The sequence below is a fragment of the Callithrix jacchus genome, chromosome 14 (genome assembly GCF_049354715.1).
Source record: "Callithrix jacchus isolate 240 chromosome 14, calJac240_pri, whole genome shotgun sequence".
Taxonomy (NCBI): domain Eukaryota; kingdom Metazoa; phylum Chordata; class Mammalia; order Primates; family Cebidae; genus Callithrix; species Callithrix jacchus.
In genome coordinates, this window is record NC_133515.1 from 71,074,747 (window position 1) to 71,098,297 (window position 23,551).

A 23,551-nucleotide genomic window follows, 5' to 3' on the forward strand; every position below is an offset into this window, starting at 1 on the left:
CATACACACACACACACAGACACACTCATTTAAACAAATTTTTGGAACACAATCCCTTCAACTCACCTATATGAAATAGGAAATCTTGGGAGAACCAATATTTTTATCTATTTACCTATTTACATATTGTGTGTCAATATGCATGCATATGGATTCAAATTACAATTGGCCAAAATAGCTTTCTTTTATATGGATAAAACAAAGCAACACTGAAGACAAAGCATGAATGCAAGAGAAGGAGGTAATAACTACCATTTTCACTAGTCCTACACCTCAGCTTTGACAATGAAAACATTAGGTATTTCTTGAAGATTATTCAAAAGATAATGCTCAAAATGGGTTTTGTAAATCATTTATTATGATTGAAAGGGAAGAAAATGATAGGAGACAAATATTACAATTAAATGTGTAACATTATTCTCTTGTAACCAATCATAATAACATACTTTGAATTTTTGAATGGCTATATAATTTCCCAGAAAATAAAATTTTCACATCATCAGTTACAGAAAATTGATTTCCTTCCATCAAAATATTTTATCTCTGCTCTATCAAAAATAAATGCCAAGTCTAAGGCACTACAGTTTAAGCTAAGCCTTCACTACCTGTTTAAATGAGATTGTGGGGAGCGGCTTACCAAATGGTGAATAAACTACTGCCTGAGAATAAAGCCCTCACACATAAGTAACAGCTCTGTCAAGCCTCTGGCTCACCAATTAATTATTAGATGGCTCTCTTGGAACTTGGAAACTCTACTGTATCCCAGCCAAAAGGCTTCTGAGAGTCATTCCAAACTGGTTACCAGTTTATTCTCAAAAACAAATTTGCTTCTTCAATAGGCAACTGTGGCTCAAAAGACATACGGGAAATAGTCAATGGAAACCTATTTTGATGGGGTTTAAAAATATTCTTTTTGTCATGATCAGGTAAGTACAATATTACTTGAACAACGTATTTCTTAGCTCTGTTCCTTCTAAGGATGCTAATACAGTATGGAACATTTTTTACAGGCTGAATGTGAGAACAGTACTTTGCCACAGGGAGAAAGCAGCAAAGAAGAAAATACGAAGGCTTTGCCAACAAGGAAATTCAGCAGCTAACATTTTCTCAAATTGGTTAAAAAAATATGACAAAGTGATAAATATATGTCCAAAAAATAAATACAAATATTCTGTACATAAATAAAATTAAGTATCTTCATGATTACCATTACAACTGAACATTTTAGTAATATAATTTTCATGTCTTATCACAGTTTCATTTTTATCATGAATATGAATTACATTGTTGTGACACATACTGGAATGCATTGACCACTTCCATAACCTAATAAAGTAATATATTTAAGTACTCTATCAACTAAAATTTAACCTCCTTTGACAGAAGAATTATTTTCTCTTTTAAAAAATATTTTTGAGGCTGGGCATAGTGGCTCACACCTGTAATCCCAGCACTTTGGGAGGCCAAGGCGGGAGGATCACTTGCACCCAGGAGTTTGAGACCAGCCTGGACAACATAGGGAGACCCTATCTCTACTAAAAATACAAAAATTAGCTGGGCATGGTGGTGCATGCTTGCAATCCCAGCTATTCAGGAGGCTGAAGTGGGACTGCTTGATTCCAGAAGGTTGAGGCTGCAGTGAGCTATCATGGTACCTCTGCACTCCAGCCTGGGCAACATAGTGAGACCCTGCCTCAAATAAATAAAAATAAAATAAAATAAAATATTTTTAGAGCCAGGTGTGGTGGCTCACACTTATAATCCTAGCACTTTGGGAGGCTGAGAGAGGACTGCTTGAGGCCAGGAGTTCACGGCCAACCTGCGCAACATAGCAAGACCCTATCTGTATATACATATATATGTATGTATAAAGACTCTATTTTCAAATTATAATTAGAAGGTAATGTGTGAGGGGCAAAGCTTTAATTACTGTCTTTGTTTTTAAAGATATTAACAAAGCAAGGTCAAGATGACCCAGCATCAAATGCAGTGAAATGTGGACAATATTCTTGTGAACCTGGGAAGTAATGACAGCAAAGGAATGTCAGGAATCGCCATCTTGTTTTAAATTGTACACTCCAGTGATCTGGAAAGGTGACAGGGTATACTCTCTAATACCACACAGGAGGCTCAGGTTACCTAATTCCTGCTTTTGCATATAATGATTCATAGAGCAAGAAGTACTGCACCTGCTCTGAAAATGTACTCCTCATACCACCCTGCAGTTGTTTCTTACGCTGTGTGTTCTACTCCTTTCCAAACACCATATCATTAATTAAAAGCACATTTAGGCCAGGCAAGGTGGCTCACTCATGTAATTCCAGCACTTTAGGAGGCTGAGGCAGGCAGATCACCTGAGCTCATCAGGAGTTCAAACCAGCCTAGCAACATGGTGAAACCCCATCTCTACTAAAAATACAAAAAAATTAGTTGGGTGTGGTAGCATGCACCTATAATTCAAGCTACTCGGGAGGCTGAGGCCGAAGAATCACTTGAACCTGGGAGGCAGAGGTTGCAGTGAGCCGAGATTGTATCACTGCACTCCAGCCTGGACAACAAGAGTGAATCTCCATCTCAAAAAAAAAAAAAAAAAAAAAAAAAAAGCACATTTAATTATAGTACTTACTATTTGGCAGTGAACATTTCCAAATAATCAAATGGTATACCAAATGAGAGTTTGGAATCTCCCTTTCTAAAGACTGCCAGAATATCTTTTAAAAAAAAGGGGAAAAAAGAAAAGAAAAAAGCCACGTTGCACAATATGTCTGATGACAAGGGAGAAGGGAGATGGAAAAAATGATGAATTCTTATTCATTAACTCTATAAGAAAATTAGTGTGTTGGCATTTGTGTTTATGTTTTACTGTTAAATATTTATTTGAATATTTAAAAATCAAATAAAAGAGACTAACCCCCATCATTGTTAAAGTTTGGAATACAGGTGTGTGGCTGCCATGCTGCCAAGTGTAAACAAACTTGCAGGGAGCTGGTGCAGCCACGGCACAGAGGACCAAGAGTGACTGTTCAGACTCCCCAGCTTTCAGAGCAAGGTGGGACCTTTGGTGGGTCTGCTGCTTGACAGAAGAGGCTGGCTTCCCATCATTCTGGCTTGGGGTCTTCGGGTCTGGGCTGAGAGCAGTGCTGGAGCAGAGAGATGGTGAAATGCTGCCTTTTGCTGATGGAAGTTGTTTATGTAACTGGCGATCAAAAGAGTGATTTCAAGAATCTAAAAAGCAGAAAACAGAATTGTTACACTCCTGAGAAGTTCTCATCACTTCCCAGAAGAAAGGAAAGGGTTGGCCACAGGTGATCTCCATTTGCAAGGGCCCAGGCTACCAGAATTCCCTTATCTCTAGATCAAACAATGAAGTGCTTACATGTCCAGTACCATCAAGGCAGCCACACATTTTTTCATCACTTAAACCAGCAGAAAGAGTGAATTTCAAAAACAATCAAATTTAGTGGCAATCTTAGGAAATGTGACAGTAAGTAGTACAACCCTACCAAATTATCATAAAGCCACATGCATGAATATACGAATTGAGAAAGTCAGTGTCATATGAACTCTCTATTTTCACTAAAGACCAAGTTCCCTGATCTGCACTTAATGGTTAGCTGCTTTCACTTTAGTATAGGCTTAATTAAGAAAGACATCTATTTTTTTAAAAAAAACCTTCATATTCTGAAGAAGTAATCTCTTTTATTCAATAACATTAAGACAGTTAAAGTTTTAGGAAAATCACTTTCTCATTCTTTTTACTAAAATTAGAATTACATGTTGGAATATATTCAATTTGTGTATTGCTTTTACTTAGAGATGTTAAAACTACATAGTTCATTAAAAGTCATAAAGGAGCAAGTATGTTTTAATTATAAAACCCCTGTCTTTCCTCTAACAAGTCCATAAAGCAAATAACCCCAACTGAATAAGATAATATGTATAAAGTTGCTGACAGCAATAACTTAATGCCATGACCATTTATTTTGAATCTTCTGTATACCTGGCACCGGGCTAAGCACTCTACAAACTTCCTTCATTTGATTCTTAAGCCAAAAGAAGGAGGGAGTGTGTTACCATATTTTTGGACAAAGAAACCAGGGCTTGGAAAGATGATGTAAGTTGGACCCGTTTGTTTGATTATAAAAAACGTCTGTTTTCCCATCTGGAATGTAGTCTTTGCTGAATAAATGTTTTAGTATGAAAACAACTAGCATTGCTTTTTGGCCTTTTGGCTAAGATCAAGTAAAAACAACTAGCACAAAAAAAGCTGGCAGAAAGGTTTCTACTCACCTTGGGTTTTGCCATGGCAAAAAGTAATTTCTCTGTTGGTTTGTCCTTTGAATGTGTATTGTTAATGACTACCATAAAATCATCCTGATAGCCTCCAAAGGTCATTAGACTCTTGTACACATAGCTGACTATTAACCTCTTCAAAGAGAAGAAAAAGTAAATATGTTATATGCTCTTACTTCCAAAGAGAGATAAAAAATTAATAATACATCTCCATTAAAATGCAGTTATTATGGTATAATACAAAAATTATTTTCTAAAGTAAAATCTTTTATGATCCAAAATAGACAGTAGTGGTACTAATTTTATTTAGGCATCCTCTACCTTTACAATGGTGAGCCTGAAGCAAGCCATTCCAGAAAAATTAGATAATATTAAAAAAATAAAAATAAAAAGCATCTATATTCCAGCATCTAGCGGAAAGCCACTGTTAATAGTTTTTATATGTCCTTTCATATAGCTCATAAATATGATAGGTTACACCACATGAAACTGATACTTTTTATGATCAAATATTAGCAAATCTATATAGTTCACCCTGAAAGATGGATTTCAAAATCTATAAACAGAAACAGTATCATGCATACTGTTTACAATTCTGCTTCTTTTTGAACCTAATGACATATTATGAACATATTTCCATGACACATGTACTTGTATGACATCATTTTAAATGATTTTATAGGAAATCCTTTATTTAATCAACCTGCTATTGCAGAATATTTAAATCACTTTTATTTTTTATTATCTGAAACAATACTCCAGCGAATATTTTTGGATGTATTTCATAACCCACATACCTAATTATTTATTTGGTTATAAAACCAAACAACAGTGGAATTGATAGCTCAGAAAAGACAATTTCTGAGAATTTCCAAACTCTCCTCCAGAAAGTATGTACCTATTGATGGTTCCAGCGCCTCAGTCTTGCTAACATTAAATGTGATCCTTCTTTTAAATCTCTACAAACTGACTGGTGAAATGTGGAATCTCACTGTTTTAAATTGCATTAATTATTAGAGAAATTAACCTTTGAAAATACATTTATTGAACATTTGTATTTCTTCTTTTGTGAATTGCCTTGGCCATTTGTCTATTGGTGTGTTCATAATGTTCTTACTGTTTTATATGACATCTATGTCTTATAATTAAGAATATTAACCTTTGTCACATATGCAGCAAATATTTCTTTTCTAAGGTGTTTCCAAAGCAATATTAAAAATATAACTTCCTCCTGAGGCTTAGGTGGGAGGATCACTTGAGCCCATCTTGGGCAACATAGGGATACCCCGTTTCTATGAAAAAATAAAAAAATATAGCTGGGCATTGTGGTACATGCCTGTGGGAGCTACTTGGGAGGCTGAGGCAGGAGGATTGCTTGAGCCCAGGAGGTCAAGGTTGCAGTGAGTAGTGATCTCACCACTGTACTTTAGTCTGGGTAACAGAAAGAGACCATGCCTCAAAAAAAAAAAAAAAATCAATAAAATGTAACTAGCATACAGCTTAAAACCACTCAGCATAGCTAATGATTAGCTTGCAAGACTGAGCACACCATTCCAGGACTGAAGGCCTCAGAACTGCAACCCACCTGTGTGTGCTTCCTGGCCTGTCTGGCTATCTCCTGGGAGCTAGGGAGCTAGTTTCCTGAACTAAGATAACTCAATACTGGTGTACAGGGTTCTTTTTAAACTTTAAGTCACTGATTTTATAATTCATGTTATCCATTCAAAAACTAAAAGGCACTCAGAAAATATAAGCCCTTAAAAAAAGTGTGTGTGTGTTTGTTTGTTTATTTTTGAGACGGAGTTTTGCTCTTGTTACCCCGGCTGGAGTGGTGCAATGACGCGATCTTGGCTCACCACCACCTCTGCCTCCTGGGTTCAAGCAATTCTCCCGCCTCAGCCTCCTAAGTAGCTGGGATTACAGGCAATTATAAGGGGAAACAGTAACTATAACACTATAATACAAACTATAACACAAAAGAGTAGTTTGGTTTCCAGAAAATGTTCAGAGATCTCTGATTACAGCCACAGGATTAGACCTGCCCAGTGAATTTAGTAATTCCTTCCCACCGGATTAAACAAAAGAGAGAATAAAATTGTATTAAATAGACACATGAAATATGATAAAAATAATGTAAATTTCAGGTAAATAAATGAACATATATAGAAATCATAGTTTAACTTTAAACTATGTGAAAAGTGCTAAGATGCTATATATATGACATTACAGGAAATTATAGAAATTGTTAAAGAAGCCTTAGTGAAACTGAACTTAAACTTTGGTAATTAAAATTCTCACTTTAATGATTTCTTACAGATTTTTATTTTACACAAGAAACAATCTTCTTAACACTTTTTAAAATATAATCATTTCACGAATATAGCCATGATCACAATTTAATCATGGTATCAATACTTTTCTCATACACAATAAACGACCTGTCTTATTTTAAAAGGTTAAATTATAATCATAGCTGTATTTGTAAAATGGCTTTTCATGACATAGTATCAGGAAGAATGTTTTCTGAGTAAGAGAAAAATCAGATTAAGAGATCACTACCTTCTGTTTATGGTACACTGAGCAATGGAAACAGTTGACTCAATGCAAAACTTTAGCTTTTAAACTTACCATGGAATTGTATTCTAAGAGGCTTAAACCATCCTCATGTATAGCCAGCCACATGAAAGTACTTCCAAGTGATGACGGACTTATGGGCTATGAAGAGGTGAAAACATACTAGATTATAAATGCTAAGCAAAATTATGGAAATATTTTTCAGTCTAAATGTCATGTAACATTTGCCATTAAACAACAATAATAACAAAACTTATTAAAAATCTCTCCTGAGAAAGAGGCAGGGTGGTATATTGGAGAGTACAGTGAATTTGACATGAGCAGACTTGGCTTTGAGACCCAAACCTGCCATTTGGTACTGTGTTCGTTTGGACAAGCTATGAATCTCTTTGAGGCTCAATTTCCTCATCTTTAGCATAGGAACAATAATGTTTATATCTTATTTTTCTTCTGCATTACGAGGTTAATAGTCAACAAAGCTTTTAGGGTTTCTATCATGACCAAAATCCTAATGAAGCAAAATGTGCCTGATAAATTGTGTAGTACTTTTACAAGGTAGAGGATCATTATTATAATTGCATACCTTTACTAAAGTTTATTAAATCTGATATTCAATGTGTAATAAAAACAGAATAAAAAGAAAATATGAAGCCGTGTGATCAACAGTAATGAGAAACATGAAAATTTCTACTACATTTTTCATTGTAAAAGCTATGAAATTGGCTGCATGTGGTGGCTCACACCTGTAACCCCAGCACCTTGGGAAGCCAAGGTGGGTGGATCATTTGAGGCCAGGAGTTTGAGACCAGCCTGGCCAACATGGTGAAACCCCCTCTCTACTGAATATACAAACATGAGCTCCGTCTGTTGGCACACACTTGTAATCCAAGCTACTTGGAAGACTGAGGCAGGAGAACAGACTGAATCCAGGAGGCACAGGTTGCAGTGAGCTGAGATAGCACCACGGCACTTCAGCCTGGGTAACAGAGTGAGACTCCATTTCAAAAAAAAAAGAAAAAAGAAAAATATAAAGAAAAAATGCTAAAAGCTGCTCCTGGTTCTCACAGAAAAAAAAGCTATAAAATTATATTAATAAAAAGAATCTCCTACCAGTAGAACCCAACTGAAACCCATGAATGTTTCTGAGTAATTAATGATGCTTGTTTTGTTCCATTAACAAATGAAATCCTAAAAAAAGTTAACTATTTCTCTTAAATTTTATAAAATAATGTCAGGACTGCAGATATAAAACTGGGATGAATGTTGTGTTATTTTATATAATAAAATTTGTTAGCATCTCATATATAAAAAACCCTGAGTTAGAAATTGTCTACTAAGGGTTGATTTGCAAAGGATAGGGAGAATTCAATTCAAAAGGATGCCCTTCAACTCTAGTGTCCACTGACAGATGAAAGGATAAACAAAATGCGGTATATATATACATATAGTGGAATGTTATTCTGCCTCGAAAGGGAAGGACATTTTTGTTTTTGAGACGAAGTCTCGCTGGGTCACCCAGGCTGTAGTGCAGTGACCCGATCTTCGCTCACTGCAACCTCCACCTCCTGGGTTCAGGTGATTCTTCTGCCTCAGCCTCCTGAGTATCTGGGACTACAGATGTGTACCACCATGACTGGCTAATTTTTGTTTGTTTGTTTTTAGTAGAGATGGGGTTTCACCATCTTGGCTAGGCTGGTCTCGAACTCCTGACCTCGTGATCCACCCGCCTCGGCCTCCCAAAGTGCTAGGATTACAGGCATGAGCCACAGTGCCTGGCCAAAAGGGAGGAAAATTTTGACACATGCTATGACATGAATGAACCTTGAAGACATTATACTAAGTGAAATAAGCCAGTAAAACACAAATATTACAGGATTTCTCTTACATGAAATTCCTAAAGTAGTCAAATGCAGAGACAGAAAGTAGAGTGGTGGTTGCCAGCGGCTGGGAGAAGGGAGGACTGTGGAGTTAGCATTTATGGGTACAATTTCAGTTTGGGAAAATAAAAAAGTTCTGAGATAAGTAGTGGTGACAGTAACACAACAATGAGAATGTACTTAATGCCACAGAGCTATACACTTAAAAATGGTTACAGGAAGGGCATGGTGGTTCACGCCTGTAATCCCAGCACTTTGGGAGGCCAAGGTGGGTGGATCGCCTGAGGTCAGGAGTTCAAGACCCACCTGACCAACATGGAGAAACTCCATCTTTACTAAAACAAAATTAGCTAGGCGTGGTGGTACATGCCTGTAATCCCAGCTACTTGGAAGGCTGAGGCAGGAGAATCGCTTGAACCCGGGAGGTAGAGGTTGTGGTGAGCCGAGATTGTGCCATTGCACTCCAGCCTAGGCAACAAGAGTGAAACTCTCCATCTTGAAAAAAAAATGGTTACAATGGGCTGGGCTGGGTGTGGTGGCTTACGCCTGTAATCCCAGCACTTTGGGAGGCTGAGATAGGTGGATCACCTGAGATCAGGAGTTCGAGACTAGCCTGGCCAACATGGCGAAACCCTGTCTCTACAAAAAAATATAACAACTAGCTGGGCATGGTGGTGCATGCCTGTAATCCCAGCTACTTGGGAGGCTGAGGCATGAGAATCTCTTGAACCTTAGAAGCAGAGGTTGCAGTGAGCTGAGATTGCACCATTGCACTCCAGTCTGGGTGACAGAGTGGGACTCTGTCTCAGAAAAAAAAAAAAAAAGCTTAAAATGGTCAATTTCATTATATGTATTTTACCACACACACAGAAAACAGGATCCCATGAAGCAACAAAGGAGGTGTTGCTTATTATAAGAAAAAGTGAGCAAAAAGGATGCCTGTCATGTAATTTAAAAAGCAATATTATTATTAAATATTTTGTGCCAGCAAGCACACATTATCAGAGCAGGAAAGGGTATTTACTATTCTTTCCAGTGCTGAAGTTAGAATTAAATCCATGCTGATCTATAGTTCAAATCTATTTCTTGTAACTTAAAAATATATATGTTCAACTCCCTGCAGGTATATTAACTTTACAGATGTTTAAGAATACTAACTTTATCATCTTTTTCTTAACTTACTTAATATACAGCTTTCATTTCCACTAGAAAAAAATAAATTCTCACCTATCAATAATATAGTCACTCATAGAATCAGAGTTAGAAGATAACTTAGATTTTACTTTTCTAGTCTAAGTATTTCATTAACAGAGGAGGAAAACTGAGGTCCAGAGAGGTAAACTGACTTGCTCAAAGTTGCAGAGCTATTCAGCAAGTATTTGTTAAATGATAATTATGTGCAAAGCACTATGATTGGCACCAGAGGAAGATTTTAGGATCAGTGAGTTTATCCTTTCAAGGAGCATGCAATTTAATAGAAAAAAACAAACACACAGAAAAATATAACACAAGACAGGATGTATCCTGAGAGCCTGAGAGAGTACAGAGACATGGTTCAACAGATAGAAAAGGAATCAAAAGGCACAATTTTTCCCTTGGGGAAAGGGCTGGCTGTCCCCGGGCAGGGCGAGTCTCCTTCCCCAGAGTTCCTGCAGCAGTGTGTTCATGTCGCTCATAGTGATATTGGCCACACAGTGGTTCGTTTACAGGCCTGTTGCACTCCCGACTACACAAAGTGAAATAGTCCTGGAAGTTCATGTACAATCCATCTACCACAGGTTATGTATCCCTAGAGCTTAGCTCAGTGTTTAGCAAACAGCACTTAATAAACATTAAATAGCAAATGAGTGACAGAGTAAACGTCATGGATGAACGAATGAAGAGAAGAATGCAGAGTTCAGCTGTGGTTTAGAACTCATGATTAACTTAATGAGTCCAAGAAATGATTTAGGGTGGGGAAAAGCTGGGCAGAGAGGAAAAGATGGAGAAGCTTTTCTGTGCCCTTTCCCTAGTGTCTCTTCATTGTTTTCTTTACATTGTTGGATATTTCTTCATTTTTTACACAAATACACTAAGTCTGGGGTAAATCTGGTCAGCTATGTACACAAAGGTTTTCATTATGCATCTCTCTCCCATTATTTCTTACTTTTGCAGGAAACAACTTGGCACCAAAGAACGGCCATTTCCTGGCTACTGTCAAATAAATGCGTACACAGTCTGCAACACTGTGTCCCCGAAGGGCCATCCATCTGGTTGACAGTCGCTGGCAAAGCTGCCTAAAAAAAAAATATAAGAACAAAAACAAAAACACAAAAGCAAAAACAAAAACAGTGTGTCATAGTCTTAAGATAAAACTCTCCTTGAGCCAATCCTAAGCATAACTGTGACCCTAGGCATAACCCAGGTAAAGATTTTGTGACTCATCACACCACTATCCACCACTTGTCCTTTCTGGAATATTCCTTTCACCAAATTCTCATACTATTTGTGTTTTCAGCATGAACTAAGTGCCCTCAGTGGGTCCATTTTTAAAATCTGAATATCTACCATTGAAACTTAGCATAAATTAGTTTAAAAGCTAATTTCTCATGGGAATATTTTCATTTTTTAAAGAAAAGTACCAGCTGGATGGGGTGTGTCACGCCTGTAATTTCAGCACTTTGGGAGGCCAAGGTGGGCGGATCACCTTAGGTCAGCAGTTCAAGACAAGCCTGGCCAACATGGTGAAACCCCGTCTCTACTAAAAATACAAAAATAAGCCAGTCATGATGGTGGGTGCCTGTAGTCCCAGCTACTTGGGAGGCTGAGATGGGAGAATAGCTTGAACCAGGAGGTGGAGGTTGCAGTGAGCCTGAGATCACCTCATTGCACTCCAGGCTGGGCAACAGAGCGAAACACCATCTTAAAAAAAAATAAATAAATAAATCTATGTAGACAAAAGACTGATCTCAAATTTTCCAATTTGGAAACACTCATGATAAACTGGATTTGCCTCTGTTTTTAAATCTAATCAGCTTCTCAAACTCCAAATTAGTTGAGGTAAATTAGAAACTTTTATATTAAAAAGTCTTATGTAAGAATACAGTTTATTTTTATTTCAATTTATTCATAATGGAATATATAAAATATATTTTTTTGGCATGTACTTCATAAAATTAAACATATTCTTGGCCATTTTTTTCTCTTATTTATTATCAGGGTTGATCTGGACAAGAATGAAAAAGATCAATTGAAAAGTAGATCTAAAGGCAATTTTATTTCAATTAAAGAATAAAATAAAGTTAAAGAAAGTTTAAATATAGATTCTAAAGCTTCTGGGCTTATCTTAAATAAAAATATCTATAATCTTCTGTGGCTCAATAGTATTAAAAAATCTTGAGAAAGCTGTCAAAATGTTTTTCACCTCTGAAATCTGAACAGAAAAATATTACCAAAAAATTAGTGTGACCCTACCCTCTAAAGAGTTACAAAGATTTCCTTACCTTAACTGCTCTTCAGAACAGCCATCTCTATATCTTTTAGGATAAAATTTCTCTAAGACTTGTTTTAGAGTTTGATTTGCTTTGCACTGATTGGTAACACGCCCTGCTGGAGTTGAGAAAGGTCTTTCAAAATCTCCAATCTCCACCTAATTGGAAATCCAAAAAAGTGAAAATGTAAGATATTGAAAAGAGTTTTAAGAAATCTTTTTTAAGATTTCAGAAAATCAGTTTTATTTTTTCTAAACATTCTTTTTTAACACATAATACATAAATTTGTCATGCTTATCTGTTATGAAATTTATAATCATATATGGGAGTTGTTATAAATTACACTTTAATTTTAATTTTTTTTGAGACAGATTCTCTATCTGTCACCCAGGCTCACTGCAACCTCTGCCTTCCAGGTTTAAGTGATTCTCCTGCTTCAGCCTCCCAAATAGCTGGGACTACAGGTGTGCACCACCATGCCTGGTTATTTTTTTTTTTTTTTAGAGATGGGGTTTCACTAAGTTGGTCGGGCTGATCTCGAACTCCTGACCTCAAGTGATCTGCCTGCCTTGGCCTACCAAGGTGTTGGGATTACAGGAATAAGCCACTGCCTGGCCTGAATTCTAATTTTGAAAAAATCTGTAATTTAAAGATTTGAGTTCCATTTCCACATTGACCTTCCTAGTTTACTATCACCATCCAGTAGTACTTGCTAAAGGCCACTACTTTGTATTTTCTGTAATGCAAGGACAATTTTTCATTTCTAAGGCACTATTTTAATTACTGATAATAAGGTGAAATAGATGTTAAAAATAAAAGGCAATAGCCGGGCGTGGTAGTGGGGCACCTGTAATCCCAGCTACTTGGGAAGCTTAGGCGGAAGAATCACTTGGACCCTGTAGGCGGAGGTTGCAGTGAGTTGAGATCACACCACTGCACTCCAGCCTGGACGACAAAGCGAGACTCCATCTCAAAAAAATAAAGTTATAAGAAATTTCAAAAAACTATTAGTTGGACTTTTTGAGGGTCTCTCCTGAATGTAATGGGAGCAAGAACCATATTCTCATTACTTTGTTCCCAGATTTTCTCCATAAATGTTATGTGTTCATCCCCTCATTCTCTAGTATTAATCCTGGGAATACAGTCCTTCATTCCCCTTTCTCCCTTAATGAAAGAATGTTTAGCTTTCATCTCCATTAATGGGCTGTAGAGATGCCATCTTCAATCCACCCATCTAACTATCCATCCACCCATCTCTCCATGAACTCACTTATTCATCCCTTCATCCAAACCTATACTGAGTCCCCACTATAAGTCAGGCACTGTGCTAAGTTATGTGAGAAAGGAAAATGCTGAGCATAGTCCCTACCCTCAAAGACTTTATTATCTAGTAGAGAAGACGGAGACATAAATTCTTGTGATAAACTGTGTTAGGTGGCTTGTATAGGATATCAAAGAGGGTTCAGGGAGGAAGACAGGATAGGGGACATTCAGGTGAATGTCCTACTGATCATTAACATCATAATCTATAGCATTCACCAACAAATGGATCAAGGGTTCCATCAAAACTAGAATGGTCTCATAGAAAGCACCAGGTCTGCATCTCAAAAGGGCCCTATTCCTTAGTTAAGCTGTCAGCAGTACCAGCTTCTGAGAACTCCCACCCTGGGGCTCCTCTTTTCCAGTTCTTAATTTGATCAGTTACTGTCTAAAGTCCTCAGCTAAGCTTTGCCCTTACAGCCTATTCTTATAACTTCCTAGGTTCTTTGACCTAGGTTCTTTCTCGCTGGTTACTTGGGTTGATTTTGCTGTTCAGCTCCCATTCTTCATTTTTCCTTGTTTCTATCAATCTTCATCATTTCCTACCTAGTCAAGTATCCTTGCAAATTTCTTCATCCCAAATAAAAGTTGTCCACCAGCTCTTTGATCATACTGAAATCCCTCCTCCAGAGCAAGCTATGCACTGTCCCCACCTCACCAGGTAGCATTCACCACAGCTACCTGTGAAACCTGACACTGGATTCAATCTCCAAGGATACGACAGTCCAACAAACAAACAATAGTTTAAAAAAAATAGGAAGCTGGGCACAGTGGCTCATGCCTGTAATCTCAACACTTTGGGAGGCTGAGGTGGGCAGAGCACTTGAGTTCAGCAGTTCGAGACCAGCCTGGCCAACATGGTGAAACTCCGTCTTTACTAAATATACACAAACAAATATATATATTCGTTTAAAAATATTTAGTATATTTTTTATATTTAGTATTAATTATACTATAAAAATATATTATAGTAAATATTTTTTTAAAAATAGCTGGGCCTGGTAGCAGGCACCTGTAATCCCAGCTACTCAGGAGACCGAGGCAAGAGAATCATTTGAAACCAGGAGGCAGAGATTGCAGTGAGCTGAGATCGCGTCATTGCACTCCAATAGGAGACCAATCAAGGCAACCTTGCCTCTTAGGGCAGCCTTTAGTGGCATGTCCAAGCTCCCTGGAACCTGACATATTATGTGGCATAGAATAAATACAATAAATGGAGAATAACAGAAAATCAACTTACATAATCCTTAACATGCCCTACATGAACACCATGCCTTCCTAGACACTATGTACACTAATTAAGAATCAGCTGCAAGAATTTCATAATAAAGACAGAGAATATCAACAAGAGCCTACATATATTTGAATCTACAACAGAAATAATTCTTCTGCAGAGCTCTGATCTATTTAGTATATTTCATTTATCTTCACTAAACTACTCTGAGGAAGAGACATCAGAGGCATATATTTTCTTTTCACAGATAAGGAGATTCTACTTTCTAAGTTAGTAATATGCTCAGAATTTTCTTGGCTTGTGGTCTTATCTTTTTACCCCTTCCTCAAACTCATCTAAAAATCTTAGAAGTACCTATCTCTAAAGTATATTATAATTTTTCTTGTAAAACCTGTCTTACAAAATTAAAAGTTAAAGTAAAAAGACTAAGTTAAATTTTAGTAAAAATAAGAGTGATTTTAACAGAGAATCTGTGCCTTTAGAAAGGCTAAGCCCTGGAATGGAAGGTGATAGTAAATCATTCCCAATCCTAACACGAAGAAAAATGTGCCCTATTTCTCCTTTCCTCAGGTTTTTATCACTTGTAGAAGAACACTTAGTGTTGCGCTAATGCATTAAAGTCCAGATGATCATAACATTATTTTAAAAGTTGTCCAGGTGTGATGGCTCATGCCTGTAATCCCAGCACTTTGGGAGGCCAAGGTGGGAGGATCACTTAAGCCCAGGAGGTCAAGACAAGCCTGGGTAACATACATAACAAGACCCCATCTCACAAAAAAAATTTTTTTAATATAAGCTAAATTATCAACTATTTATTCCTCTAAGAACAGCTATGGAGAAAGGACTGTGTGTAAAGCTGTGCTAGAGACAAAGATGAACATGAACAGCCCTGGGCCTCAGGGCGGCTGTGGTCAGTGGTACAAAGCAGAAACATAAATCAATGATTATAAACCACTGAGGTCAGGATAGCAATCGAACATTACAGAAACCCCAAGAGGGACATTTAACCCACCCAGATGGGATTCAGGAAGGTTCCCTGGAATAAATGATACCTATGATGTAAAGGAAAGGATAAGATGAGGTTAACGGGTAAAGGGATGGGGTAGAGATGATCCAGGCAAAGGACACAAACTAATCAATCATAAGAGGTAAAAAAAAAAAAAAGCGAACCATACACTAGGCAGAGAGTTGTGCATAGAACCACAGTTCACACTTTATTGGAGCATGAAGTTCAAGGCAGGGAGTATTAAGGGAAAGTTGAGGCTGGAGAGGCAGGCAGAATTCAGCTCATGAGAGTCCTTGCATGTAAAAAAGGAATGACAGAGCTAGATTCACATTTTTGCTGTATCTCTATCCCAGTTTCTAGTGCTGCCTAATAAAGCTCCATGCACAGGTGACAATGTGCCAATTTCCAGGCTCAGCCCTTAAGAAAACAGCAACTTCCACTTCTTGTCTCTCTTCTGGGACATTGCTCCTGTCACCCATTCACCATTCTTGGAGGAAGCACAAGCAGTCATATACATGAAGGGACCATGTAAGAAGGGGCTGCAGCTGACAGTCCCAGCAGAAGCCCCCACAAACAGCCAGCATCAATCAGTCAATAGACATGAGTGAACGAGCCTTCAAATGATTCCAGCCCTCAGCTGTAAAGTGACAACTGGGTTGCAAGCTATGTCAGCTGATACCACCTGAAGCAGAGACACACACTGTCCCTTCACATCTCTGCCTAAATTGCTGTCTTAACTAGCTGAGTTTTGGAGTCATTTGTTATGTAGCAATAGATAAGTGGAAAACATCCCTCTAGCATTTGTGTAAAGGATAAATTTGTGAGGGACCAGACCAGAGAAAGGCACCCTACTTAGGAGCCTGCTGCAGGACAGCAGGCAGCAGGAGACAATGATCTGAACCTTAGCAACAGGAGTCAGCATCCAGAGGAGAGAATAGAGTAAAACATCCCTAAGAGTTCACATTCACAGGATGTGGTGACTGGTGGGAAAGGGCCAAAGCCAGAGAAGAATCATGAGGATTCCCGGGTTTGAAGTTTGCTTGAGGGACTGGGTGGAGACACTATCATAAAAAGGAAACAGAATGTGAAGACAGAGAAGGGATGATGGTTAGTCCAGTTTTCAATATATTGATTTTGGCTGGCTGCAGTGGCTCTCATCCATAATCCTAGCACTTTGGGAGGCCGAGGCAGGTGGATTGCTTGAGGTCAGGAGTTTAAGACTAGCCTGGCCAAAATGACGAAAACTTGTCTCTACTAAAATACAAAAATTAGGTGAGTGTGGTGGTGGGTTCCTATAATCCCAGCTACTTGGAAGGCTGAGGCAGGAGAACTGCTTGAACCCGGTAGGCATAGGTCGCAGTGAGCCGAGATTGTGCCACTTCACCCCAGCCTGGGCAAAAGAGGGAAACTCTGTCTCAGACAAAAAAAAAAAAAAAAAAAAATTTTAAGGAGCCCATAAAAGAGCTATGAACTGAAAAGAAAAGATCTGGAACTCATTGGCATAGGTGGTGCATAAAATAAGAAGAACGATTGGGATGTCCTGGGACAGAGTGTAGCATGAGGAGCCATAGACCCAAGACACTGGGGAATCTAAGCCTTGGTCCAGATGCCATATCACAGAGTTGCTTTAACATTTTTCCTTAATTAACCTAGGCAAAGACTCAGGTGTGGTTGAGACTATGAATTGCGTCTTTTGACCATTCTCTCCTTCTTCTTGAGTAAGAAAAACCTTAAATTTAGCTTGGCACACTGCCACCCCACTGAGATAACATTTCCCAGATTCCCTTGTAGGTAGTAGGCAAGGCCATGTGACTAAATTCTGACTGGAGAGACATGAATGGAAGTGTTCTATGTAGCTGCTGAGAAGTTTTCTCAAATGAGGGAGGGCATATGCCCTTTTCAGCCCTTCCCTCATCCTGAGGTCTGGAACATTGATGTTAGCTGGAGCTCTCAGACTCCCAGGACCATGATGATGATACCCTGGGGACAGCAGAAGGGAGAAGAAGATAAAGCCCATGCCCCTAATGCTTTACAGAGGTGCCAGGATTCCTCTCTCTCTATGTGAGAGCTAAATATACCTCTATTCTGATTAAGTCAGTATTAATTTGTGTGTATTTGTGTGTGTGTGTGTGTGTGTGTGTGTGTGTGTAGAAGGCTGAACTTAATCCTAACTGATATAACAGGTAAAAGAGAAAGTGCTCTAGCCTTTTCAAGGACTTATTCCTATTAGACTAGCAAGTGATTTCAGCATGATATCTTCAACCCCACAGCTCTACACTCCAATTCCTTTATTAAATGCAAAGCCTAGAGGTATATTTTCAAGGTCATTAAGAAACTGGGTTCTCTTTATGGAATACTGTCTCATTCTACATCATTGCAATTGTCAGGAGTTTAGAGGCAAACTGTAATTACAGTGTCTGTAATTTTTAAGGTGCTAATCATAGCAAACGGAATTTACAGAATTACTGAAGGTATACTGTTTTATGTTTAATTCAGTGTAGCAATTAGCATCTTATCATTTCAATATATTAATCTATATAACATGGAAGTTACCTGAGCTAAAAGAGCTGCCATTTCTAATGCCAGATCCTTGTTCAGAGGAAAAAGTCCATTTATTATTTGATCATTTGTCTGATACATTAACAGCAACTTTTCTCTATCAGTCTCTTCACGAGCTTGTATTGAGAAATATAGTCTGAAAAAAAAGAGTAAATTTCTCATTAAATTATATTCTTACAAAGGAATAAAGATAAATCCAGAGGACTGAGATGGGTTGTTTTAACATAGTACTCTAAGTGGTATGAGCTTACACCATTACTGTCAGTGACTTCTGTTTCTGTTCTATTTAGTACTTTCAGCAAAATAAGAAAATTGCTTTGAGGTTGGGGCTGAGAAACAGCTAGAGGTGAGGTTGAATCACATTAAATGTCAATTGTCTAAATACACCAATGAAAAGACAGATTGTTGGCATGTATAAAATATAAAACGTAACTATATGGTGCTTTTAAGAAATCCACTTTAAATATAAATAAAACCATATAAGATAGAAGTAAAGGGATGAAGCATTTTTTATGCCCTGAAATACCAAATCCTTAAATGTTACTGTGGAAGGACCCAAGACATCAAGGAAAATTAAATATGCCCTCTCTTGCAAGGAATGTATGATATAAGGCCTTTATTTCAATGGGCTGTGTAAACCCAGCCTTCAAAACCCTCATGATCCTTCCTGAATACCTTGGACACATCAGGGAAAAGAAAATGAAGGTTTCAACTCAAAATCACCCCCCAAATCAACATCAAATAAGTGTGATGAGAGGGTGAGTTTTCTCTGGGAATCTAAAAGATAATATTGATATACTTAAGTGTGTTTTGACTTTTTGGCCACAATCTGATAAGCAGCTTTAGGGGCTCAAAAATAGTTTACATGTTATCACTATTACTCACTGAAACACAACATAGCTTTTTTCTGCCTAGGGGGGTCTTCATCAAATCAGTGATTCTCTTTATTTATTCACTGTGTCATTTATTCATATGTGAGATTTATGGGGCTCTAACTTCAGGCTGCAGATCAGGCACAGGTGTTGTAACTGCTCTAAATGTGTCACAGTGGGGTGGGTTAGCAACATCTTGACCCACCTAAACACTGCCATGACATCACAGTGGCTGGAAAAGAGAGATTTAGATACAGTAGCTGTTACATGTGTGCTTGATTGCATTTTCAGCTTCCCCCCCACAAACTTGAGGGAGAGGATACACCCCTATCATTTACAGTATCTCTCCCAGGAATTATGTCAAATAGTAGGGAAGGAGAGGGCAGCAGGTCTGAATCTCTGGGCAAGCATGGATGGGGGGTGCTTTGAAAAGTTCCTCCTATCCCATGATTTTAATCATTCTTTCCTCTCTACCTAGTTTACAAATCAGAAAAATCCTCAGCTCCATTTTAATCTATGATGACTATATGATGAGAAATAATGCAGGATTCTTAAACTGGTAGTCGAATATAGCTGGGCAATAGAAACAGATGCCAAATCCAAAATGTTGTCAGCAAGGGCATATAAAACAAAGAGCAGAAAGTTTAAGATGAAAGCCTTCCCTTTTGGCATGCTTACATTTGTATACATAGCTTATTTTCCCTACTTGAAGTCAGGAAGTATAGCATACTCATCACTGTAATCCACTAGAGTTTAGCTAAGTGTTACCACTGGAAGATTTGGTAATATGGATAGGGGGAGAAAAAAAAACAAATGGCTACAGGCAAGAAAAGCATAAGTGCCTTTTCTGTCATTCCCAGCATGCAACACGATTGAACCTGAGAGCGGAAAAGGAAGCATCATTAGTTTAAAAAAAAAAAAAAACAGAGAGAGAGAAACAATACTGGACATGAACCATTGGCTCAAATCCCTAATAAAACAGTTTGGGCTCCAACAGCTATCCAGGGATTTGGAAACAATTTGAAGAGGAACAAAAATGACCCAAGAAGTCATAAAAGTCAAATCCATGGAGCCTGAATAGGAAAGGCACTAGAGGAATGGGATCTAAGCCTCACAGCATGGTTAGCTTTCAGCTGTTTCCAAATCCTAAAACAGCCTGGAGCAGACAGAATGGGCTTCTATGACAGCAGGCAAGTGTTGCATTAGATCACAGAGGTATTCCCAAATCTCTACCTCCTCACTGGACATCCAGAAAGTTGAATACTGTGGGATGGAAATCACATCACTGTGGACCAGTACTGCTACACAAATACACTGCTTCCAAATTCAGCAAGGCTCTCAGCACTGCTGGGTAATCCTTTTGCTTGCCCTCAACTGGCTCCAGATTCATTCTTCAGAGCATTTATGGGAAGCACTATTGTCCTTTGCATCCTTTTGTAAACTTACTGGGGGGGCAGGCTGCAATTTCTCTCCATTTACCCTTCCTTTACTCCTCAGCCCACCATGGTCTACTGATTATACTCTACTAAAACTGCCATTGTTCTCTTCCTGCCTCAGTGGCATCCAACCTCCAGTCATCTGCTCAGAAGACACCACTCTGCAAAGTCTTCCTCTATGTCCCTACAACCTCTTGTACATACACATCATATTCATGGTAATGGCAAATACCTATGAAGCATTTACTGTGTGGCAGGCTCTGAACCAAGTGCTTAACAATTGCCAACATTTAATCCTTCAGACAACCCTAGAGGTGGGAATCATTTTGACCTCCATTTCACTTAGGACACCTGAGGAACAGAGATGTTAAGTGACTTGCTCAGGGCCACATGGCAAGTGGTAGAGCCAGGATTCTAACCCAGGCAGTCTGTCTCCAGAGCCCATGTTCTTCCCTCCTGTGCTACATTCTTCCTGTAACAGCACTGATTGCACTGCTAAGACTTCATGTCTGCCTCTCCCTATAAACTGTAAGATTCTGAAGGGTAAGGAAGTTCTATTCACCCTAGAATTCCCAAGGCTTCAAACAAGGGTTGGCACTGGTAGACTGCATGAATGGACAAATAAATGGTATGTGAGAATTGCTAAGTACAGGAATTATTTGCCAAAGAAGCCTGAAGAATTCCCTTTCCATAGTCTTAGGCAAGTGACTTAACTCTCTGAAGCTTCAGTTACCTCATCTGTGAGATGGACATAATAACAGTACCTCGGCCGGGCGCAGTGGCTCAAGCCTGTAATCCCAGCACTTTGGGAGGCTGAGGCAGGTGGATTACGAGGTCAAGAGATTGAGACCGTCCTGGTCAACAAGGTGAAACCCCGTCTCTACTAAAAATACAAAAAATTAGCTGGGCACGGTGGTGTGTGCCGGTAATCCCAGCTACTCAGGAGGCTGAGGTAGGAGAATTGCCTGAACCCAGGAGGCGGAGGTTGCGGTGAGCCGAGATTGCGCCATTGCACTCCAGCCTGGGTAACAAGAGCGAAACTCCGTCTCAAAAAAATAAATAAATAAATAAATAACAGTACCTCATAGGGTTGTAAGGATTATATAAAAATGTACACAAAGAGTTCAGAATAGGGCCTGATATTAGGTAAATGTTCAACAAATGGGGTTTAGCAGTACTAATAATAGTATTCTACAGAGGTTGTTAGAATCATATGTCTTTTTTTTTTTTTTGAAATGGGGGTCTCCCTCTGCCACCTAGACTGAAGTGCAGTGGCACAATCTTGGCTCACTTGCCTGCTGGGTTCAAGCGATTCTCCTGCCTCAGCCTCCTATGTAACTGGGACTACAGGATGTGCTACCACACCTGGCTAATTTTTGTATTTCTAGTCGAGACAGGGTTTCACCATGTTGGCCAGGTTGGTCTTGAACTCCTGACCTCAGGTGATCTGTCTGCCTCAGATCCCAAAGTGCTAGGATTACAGGCATGAGCCACTGTACCTGGCCTACATGAGAGTCTCTTGATCCTGGAATTTTTTTTTTTAGTGTGAACATAGCTAGGAGAAATGGGATAAACTCCATTTCTTGGCTTACACTTCTTGGCTGTGGCCAATTTTGTTTTGTTAAAAAAATGCCTTGACTCTTACAACTTCAAAGACACAGTAAGAAATAAAATTAAATAAGAACTTTAACTATGAATAGAATTTAAATGTTAGTTGCCAATGTTTGTCTATAAGAACAAGTTCAAAACCTATTAATTAGATCTTTCATACCTGAATCAAAATGATTAAAATTCCATCACTTGCCAAGTATCAATTTAAAATTCCATGATCAAGAGAACTGATATTTTAGCTTTGTTTATTACCGTGCTGCATGGCAGATGAAGAATCAAGTGCTTGGCTGTGTGACAGGTCACAGCAAGGTCCCCTCCTAACTGTATCACTAGAAATTAGGGCTCATTGTCTAAGCTATTTATAAATACATGTAAAGCATGGCCATGTTCAGAAACATAGTACTTTCTCACAGCTGTGGCTATCCAGCCATTTCAGAGTTCTGTTAAAAATTAAACCTTTCAGTCGAGTTACTTTTTCTCCTGATGTCAAAGACATTATCATGGGGTTTTATTTTTAAACAAGGTAATGATCTTTATTCACAACTCTCTTTTTTAAAAAAATATTTGAAGAGATTTATTTTGAGCCAAATATGAGTGACCATGGCTTGTGACACAGATCTCAGGGGGTCCTGAGAAAATGTGCCCAAGCTGGTCAGGGTGCCGCTGGATGTTATACATTTTAGGGAGTCATGAGACTTAAGAAATACATTGGTTTGGTCTAGAAAGGCAGAACAACTTGAAGCGAGGCTCCACAACCGCAGACATTCCTTTCTACTGATTCCAGGTCTTTGGAAAAACTCAACCAATTGTCAACCAAAAAATTTTTATCCACAACTCTCTTTGTCCTTCCTTGCGGTGTTTTTAAACTTGAAGCAGTATTGTATCCATCTTTCATATCATCTTTCTCCATTTACCCAAATTTCACTTCAGTTCCAATCATAGCCATCACAATCAGAGTTGGTATGTATTAAGCATTCATAAGGTTTGGATGATTAGGAATAGTCCTGGACACAAAGGTCGCTCCGCTTGGTTCCAACAAAACCAAGTGAGAATGCCCGAACCTCTTCTGCATAATGGTCTCTGGCAGGCCAGGTCCAGGAGCTGGCTCCTTCTATAAAGGCTAAGGCCAAGAGGCAGGAGCAGTGATGAGAACCTTTAGGTCAATGCTTCTCAAAGCCCAGCATGTGTAAGAATTATCTGGAGAGCTGTCAAAACAGACTCCTGGGTTTTACCCCCAGAAATTCTGACTCAGTGGGTCTGAAGTGGGGCCTCATGATTTGCATTTCTAACACTTTCCAT

At 38.6% G+C, this 23,551-nt stretch overlaps 1 protein-coding gene across 5 annotated transcripts in view; it reads right to left on the reverse strand.

Moving 5' to 3' along the window:
- Positions 1–336: 336 nt before the first annotated feature.
- PLEKHH2 (pleckstrin homology, MyTH4 and FERM domain containing H2) overlaps positions 337–23,551 on the reverse strand; it is a 139,848-nt gene continuing 116,633 nt past the window's right edge. For 3 of the 5 annotated variants that reach the window (XM_054245013.2, XM_078349436.1, XM_054245012.2), the window contains 6 exons: positions 18,328–18,469; positions 12,227–12,372; positions 10,891–11,020; positions 6,922–7,008; positions 4,291–4,428; positions 337–3,225 (listed from right to left, as the gene is read on the reverse strand). In XM_054245013.2, coding sequence (XP_054100988.2) covers positions 3,040–3,225; positions 4,291–4,428; positions 6,922–7,008; positions 10,891–11,020; positions 12,227–12,372; positions 18,328–18,469 — 829 coding nt within the window. In that variant the 3' untranslated portion in view covers positions 337–3,039. Of the gene's footprint in view, positions 3,226–4,290; positions 4,429–6,921; positions 7,009–10,890; positions 11,021–12,226; positions 12,373–18,327; positions 18,470–23,551 lie in introns of those variants that run through there. The other 2 variants (XM_054245015.2, XR_008476403.2) reach the window with 2 other exon arrangements.